Source organism: Oxyura jamaicensis (assembly GCF_011077185.1).
Source record: "Oxyura jamaicensis isolate SHBP4307 breed ruddy duck chromosome 17 unlocalized genomic scaffold, BPBGC_Ojam_1.0 oxy17_random_OJ71947, whole genome shotgun sequence".
NCBI classification, from domain to species: Eukaryota; Metazoa; Chordata; class Aves; order Anseriformes; family Anatidae; genus Oxyura; species Oxyura jamaicensis.
In genome coordinates, this window is record NW_023304462.1 from 1 (window position 1) to 6659 (window position 6659).

Sequence of the window (6659 nt, forward strand, 5' to 3'; positions counted from 1 at the left end):
TATGATGCCGCCGCCGCCATCTTGACGAAGGGCAAAGCGCCGCCACGTCCCGGAGGGGGGGCGCCATGTTGGAGAGGGGCAGGGTCTCCCCTCACGGGTCTCCCGGCGGGGCAGAGCTCGGGGCTCGCCCCCAGCCCAACCACAGCGTGGGGGGCTCCAAGCACGCAGCCCTGGAAGCCCCCCCCCGGCCTCACAGAGCCCACAGCAGGGCTAAAAAGCACGGCAGCAGCCCCCCGCTGCCTCCCGGCCCAGGGATGCTCCGTCCCCGCTACCCGCGCTCCCACCCGCGGCAGCAGCTCTGGCTGCTTTCGGGGTTCGGGCATAAGAAGCAGGCCCACACACAAGGGGGGAAAGGTGTCCGGGAACGAGATCACGTTTATTCACAACTGGCAGAAGTACTCTGGCTCATTGCTCGCAACCATCTTCATTTTTTCCCCCCCCCCCCCGAGAAACCGAGTCCCCTCGCAACCAACGCGATTTCGGAGCCCCCCGCACCAAGATTTACCTTGTACGCGTCCTTTATCATCCTCAGCGGCTGTTCTGAACGGGGTCCGCTCCCCGCCTCCTCCACCTCGAGCTGATATGCCACCACCGAGGTGGCTTTTGCCAGTGGTCTAGTTAACGGACAACCTATCAGATGCCAAAGGTTATCACCCCGCTGCGCTTTGTACACGTTACGCGTCTGAAAGTCTTGGGATCCGTGTGGCTCGGGAGAAGACGGCCACGTGCAGGTGGCGGCCGTGGAAGACGAGGCGCTGAGCAGGGTGTGAAGGAGCACTTGCTCCACGCCAGCCAGTCCCAAGAGCTCCGGCAGAGCAAGGCACACGCACACCGGCACCGTGTGCCTCATCTCTGCGCCCGGGGACGGCCGTGGTCCTGCTCCAGACTCACCCCCAGAGCTCCAGGACAGAGGAGGGGATGCATGAGGGTTTGTAAGAGCAGCCCTGGCTCCTCCAACACAGCCGTGCCATGCTGAAAGCTCTGCAAGCAGCGGGACAGGGGCTGCCTCCGAGCCCCCCCCAGCAGCCAGCCTGACTGAGGGCAGCACCCCCAGCTCCCTTCCCCATCCGAAGTCTCGCCATGGTCAGTGCTAAGCGAAGAGCAGGCAGCTGGCCAGGCGTGTCCCACAAGAATCCTAATTGCAGCTTGGAACCAAGAAAGCAGGGACGCCGAGCACTGTGACAGAGACCAATGATTCCCACTGTAAATCCTGGCTGTATGCAGCAACCAGCTATGTCAGCCGCCCCTCCGGTTGGCCCAGCAAGTCCTTTCCTAGGCTGTAGCCCAACACTCCAGTGAGAGTTAGTCACTAGGCAGTATGACTATGCCTTCCCCGAGACACGTCCAAATTACTCAGAGGCACCTGCCCCATCCTACATCAGCTTCTGCGTGTTCAGAGGACACGGTGTATGTGAGCTAAGACCAACTGAGAGCCAGAGACAGCTACCAGCGGGGCCCAGTCTGGGCCGGGGCAGCTGCTCCCAGCCCTGCTGCTCACTGGACTGTTTGCTGAGAGCCTCAGCGAGCCCCAGCACGGACACAGCCACCTTCTCCATCACCAGGTCCCTAACAATTGATCCACGAGATTAACCTAACCCATACAGATTGCTCCAGGGGGACACGGGCTCTGGGCCAAAGCTGCAGGGAAACAACCCTGGGCTGGCAGGCGTCACCTGCACCCACACACACCTACAAACACACCTGCACACACACACACACACACACACACACACACACACACACACACAGCTTGCAGCTCCTTAGTGGCAGAGCTGCTGTGCAAGGAGAGGGGACGGCAGAGCTCGCTTAAAGCCACCAGGCACCTCGCCTTGAAGGAAGTCCCTGCCCAGAGAGAGAAAGAGAGAGAGACCCCGCAGCACGTCCCTGCTCCCTGCACCTCCCTGAGCAGCCCGGCCGGGACCCCGCTCAAAACACCCTGTCAAATTCGGTCTGGTTGGTGGCTGTGGGGTTCCTGCCCTGGTTCGCCGGCTGCTGGGGCATGTGGCCACCCCGCCTGCGCGGCGGGGCCAGGTACTCGAACATGGACTGGTTGTGGGTGGACAGCATGTTTTTGAGGTCCGAGGGCATGGGGTCTGACCAGAAGAAGTCGTGGTTCAGCGCATCGTCGCTGTCGATGCGTTGGGCGGGATCCAGCACCAGCAGCTTGTCGATGAGGTCGAGCGCGTACGGGTCCTTGACGTAGGCTTTCAGGCGATCCTTCACCTTGCGCTTCTGGCCCTTGGGGAGATCCAGCTTCTCAAACAGCTCGTATTTATCCACGTTCGGCCAGACCTGGGAGGGATCAGGAAGGGGAGGGTTGGGAGGAGATAGTTACAGGGAGCACAAGCCACTGAAGCTAAGACCCGCAGGCAAACTGGCGTGAGGTATGCTGAGAGAACAATGCTACTTTATAAGCTCCAAGCCAGCAGACCTTGCTCCCACAGCACGGAGACACTACGAGCACACCAAAGACACGTGGACAAGTCAGGACAGAATCCTCCTGGTGTGGAAGCAGCACGCAGCGCAGCACTCCTGAGGATGCCACAGGATTGCTGTCCTCCCAAAAAAAACCTACCAGAGAACCAGCTCAGGCCAGCTACAATATCCAGAAAGGTCAAGGGACAGAACTCCTCGCTAGTAACAGCCTGGACGTACGTGGTGCCTTTTATCCCGAGAAACCCCAGCCTGCTGCAGACACTTGTACGCACCTCAGCCCCAGTCTGGGAGAGACCACAGCGAGTCCGTCGGTACGAAAGGAAACCTTCAGCGCACCTCACAGCGGTGTCGGGCTCTGCAGCTGCGCGCACAGCCGCCTTGCTACCACACCCTGTTTGGTGACAGCCCTGGCCACGATCCCTTTCGGCTCGATCTTCCACCAGAGGGCAGGACTAGCTGCCCTTCAGGAGCTGAGCAAGGGCTGAGCGCTCACCGCAGGGCTGAGCTGATGCCACAGATCAGCAACCCAAATTAAAGAGGCCGTCCAGCGTGCGACCGGCGCGAAGCAACGACAAACCCCACGACACAAAACAAGCTTCTTTAACCAGAAACAGAGGGCGTTCATCTGAGAGGCAACTCCCAAACAGAACAGATCCCTACACGTTCCGTTCTGTTCTTTCACGCTGAGCAAGGAGCATCCTCTCCGTGCTCAGAAACAAGGACACCACTCGCTCATCTCACAGGAGGCCAAATTCACCCTCACGTGTTTAGGAGGCTGAACGGGAGTACCAGGACAGCTGGAGTTCACACGAAGCAGCAAGGAAGCTCCGCGTCCAGCAGAACACACGGCCCCCAAGCTCCCTGCCAGCAGCAGGCACACCGATGCTGGCAACACCCAGCAGCCCGCAGGCAGGGCAGGGAGAGGATCAGGAGCGCTTGGTCCCGGGCCCAGCCCACGCTGCAGCTCCCTCCTCCTGCCCTCCACAGCTTCCCCTCGCTCCCGCCCTCACCTCCGGCGTGATGGATCCGCAGAGCTGGCTAATGAGGGTGAGCTGGTGCTGCTCCGTGTTGCCCTGCATGATGGGGCTGCGGGTCCACATCTCGGCCATGATGCAGCCTCCGCCCCACAGGTCGATGGGGGGGCCGTAGTCCCGCTCCCCTAGGGAGAGACGCCGCGTTAGCCACCCGAGGATGAGGAGGGAGGAGGAGCCAGCAGAGCCCAGCGCCTACCTAGGAGCAGCTCTGGCGGCCGGTACCACAGGGTGACCACCCGGTTGGTGTAGCGGTTCGGCTGGCTGTTCTTAGCCAGGCTGAAAGCTCGAGCCAGCCCGAAGTCTGCGAGCTTCAGGACCCCGTCCCGAGTGATCAGGACGTTGGCGGCTTTCATGTCTCGATGCAAGATCTGCACGAGGACAGACAGCAAAAGGTCAAGCCACTGAGAAACCCTCCTTCGGCACCCCGGCTCCAGAGATGAAGGACAAGGAAGGATTTCCTCCAGCCTGCGCTACGACACCCCCTCCTCGGCAGGGCACGGAGAGCAAGGCGGGGCTCAGAGCTCAGCAGGGATCCGGCCCGTTACCTTGTTCCTGTGGATGTAGTACAGCCCGTTGAGCAGCATCTGCATGACTTTCTTGATCTCCGAGAGCGTGAACTTGACGTGGGCGTTGCTGAGGAGGCCAGCCAGGTCGTGCTCGCAGAAGTCAAACACCAGGTAGATGCTGCCCTTGCAGCGGTTGTACGGGGAGGCTGCAGGAGAGGCAAGCAGGGACAAGTCAGAGAGGGACCCCTGGTAGGGAGGGACCCCGGTCCCGTCACAGCTCCTCCTGACCGCCAGCCATCCTGGCTCACCACGTAAAGCCTCAGGGCGCGCACACGGAGAAACAGAGACCCCGCACGCCTCAAGGTCCTTCAGAGGCACTAAGGCAGCAAAAACGGGCAACGGAAGAACAGGGGATGAGCAGCAAACGCCACGGGAAAGGCAAGGAAAGGCCACGAAAAATCCTTGAGAGCTTTGTGTGCCTGACAGCTGTGGGGCTGCCTCCCTACACACCACGGCCCGTAGGCGCACACAGCGCCACAGGCAAAGACAGCCCCGGAAAAAAACACACAGGAACAGAGAAAACCTTTCAAAAACAACATCAGAAAGCGAGGCTTTCTGCAACCTCACACGGTAGCTACGAGCACGGACTGATCTAGATCAACACGATTTAAAACTCCCATTTCAATTGCAATTTAGCGGGAACCCTCCAACGAAGCAATCAATTCCAGTCTCGTCCCGAGAGCGCACGTGCAGCACGTTAAAACGCAAGGCTGACTGCCTTCCGCGGCACGCAGCAGAACCCGCCGGTCAGCAGCCAGAACGCCAGGGCCGAGCTCAGCCCACGCAGCCCGCGCCGCGCTCTGCCCTGGCTGGGAGGCCGCGCGTGGATGCGTGCGAGCCCCCGCCGCGGGCACAGTCCTCAGCACGTGAGGAGACAGAAGCTGAAAGTCTGGGAACAGTGAGTGCCACGTTCCTGTTTTTCACGTGAAACTGAGGTCAAAGTGGGTTTGGAAGGAAGCGGGAATTTAAACAAAACCCGAGCAACTTTACGCGTCCACAAAAATATTGACCTTCGGCGTGCCAGGCGCATGCAGTCATCACCAGCGGCTTCATCACACCGGGCATTAAAAATTAACCCGCTGGCGGTGTTTTTCCTTGTACCTGCTGGCTCCAAAGCCTGACAGGAATCGATAGACGCTTCGGGAGGAGATTCCGGTGCCCGGTCCTAGGCTGGAGGTTTCCACCCGGTGTTTTACAGCAGCAGGTTGCTGCCACCGGCCTTTTATTTAACTGAAGCGACTGGCCGGAGCGTGGCAGGCTTTAACATCACCTGCCACCTCCAGAACTGCTTTTTGGTAAAATCCACAGAGGAGGGCGATGTATAAAAGGCAGGAAACGTTTTAAGCCCGTTTCCCTGCACACCGAGCCGGGTTAAGCACACCAGGCACGCTGCCTCCCCCGGGGACAGCCCGCAGCGGCGAGGGGGAGCAGCTTTCACCCAGCCCCGAGCTGAGCTCCGACACGCGGCCGGCGAGAGGCTGAGCGCGCCTCGAGCTGGGACACGGCTCCCAGCAGGGCCCCGACACCACGCGGCCACGAAACCCGTGCCAGGAGGAAACCCCCCAGCTTCGGGCGCTCTCCGGCACGGGTTTCTTTAAAGCCTCTCAGGCGGCACACGGGCAGCACGGCCACGGCACAGGCGTGCTCTGACGAGGGCTTTTTCCAGCCAAGCCGTGGCACAGCTCTAACCCATTTACGGACAGCCCGCAAGGTGTGCTGTCACCCCGAGGCACGGACGGGAGGAGAGGCTCAGCGGGAAGCCCCGTCCCCGCCACGGCGCGCACCGCTCTGCTCAGCCACCGACCAGGGCGGAAGGAAAACTGACAGCCCCTCGGCGAGCAGCCAGCGCGGGGGAGACCCCCCCGGCAGCTACCTTTGGTCCTGCAGATCTCTATGAGGTTCACCACGTTCTCGTGCTTGAGCAGCTGGAGGATTTTAATCTCGCGCAGGGCCGTGATAGGGAACTGAAAGGAGAAATGGAGGCCGTGGGTTAGGAGCGCAGGAGATCAGCCCACGCCCACCCGGGGGACAGGAAAGCTGTGACCACAGCAACACGGCAGGGGAGCCGCTGGAGCAGCGCCGGGACGGTATTCACAGCAGTCAGAGCTTCAAAACGAAACGCTGGGACTGTCAGAACCCATCGGGTACCGTCAGTAAGGGTGATCCTGCCACCAGGCGGAGGCGGTTACACGGCGCTGACGCCCGGCCCGCCCCGTTTGCTTGTCAGGGGGCACCGCGCAGCCCCGCAGAGCGGCCGCCCCGCTACCCGCGTACGCTGTTACTCAAGGCCCGGCACGGCCCAGCTGTAAACGTTATCAAAGGACACACGCAGGGAGCGAGGCCACCCTCTGCCATCAGGGATCAGCGCCGCTCCCCGAACCCTCCCGCCCCGAGCTCCCCACACGCAGGCACACGGCCACTCACCCCCTCCTTCTCGTTCTCCATCAGCACCTTCTTCAGGGCCACCTTCTTGCCCGTCTGGCGGTGCTTGGCTTTGAAAACCTCCCTGGGGGAACGGGGAGCACGTTGTGAGGGGACAGGGACGGGGCAGGGGACAGGGGCACAGGGGATGAGGCACAGGGACGGGGGGACGGGGGCACGGGGGGACGGGGGCACGGGGGCA

General features: G+C 61.5%; 1 protein-coding gene across 2 annotated transcripts; it reads right to left on the reverse strand.

Annotated features, from left to right (window-relative positions):
- Positions 1-1047: 1047 nt before the first annotated feature.
- CDK9 (cyclin dependent kinase 9) lies at positions 1048-6591 on the reverse strand. Of its 2 annotated transcripts, XR_004746766.1 has the most exons (7): positions 6461-6591; positions 5910-6000; positions 4016-4182; positions 3667-3838; positions 3447-3595; positions 1722-2292; positions 1048-1689 (listed from the first exon to the last, which is right to left on the reverse strand). XR_004746766.1 is itself a non-coding variant. In XM_035312554.1 (6 exons), the coding sequence occupies exons 1-6, from the start codon at positions 6479-6481 to the stop codon at positions 1927-1929; spliced, it is 966 nt and encodes a 321-aa protein (XP_035168445.1). In that variant the 5' UTR covers positions 6482-6591; the 3' UTR covers positions 1048-1926. The 2 variants fall into 2 exon arrangements, 1 of the variants encoding a protein (XP_035168445.1); XM_035312554.1 differs by having other exon boundaries at positions 1048-2292.
- Between the last annotated feature and the right edge of the window lie 68 nt (positions 6592-6659).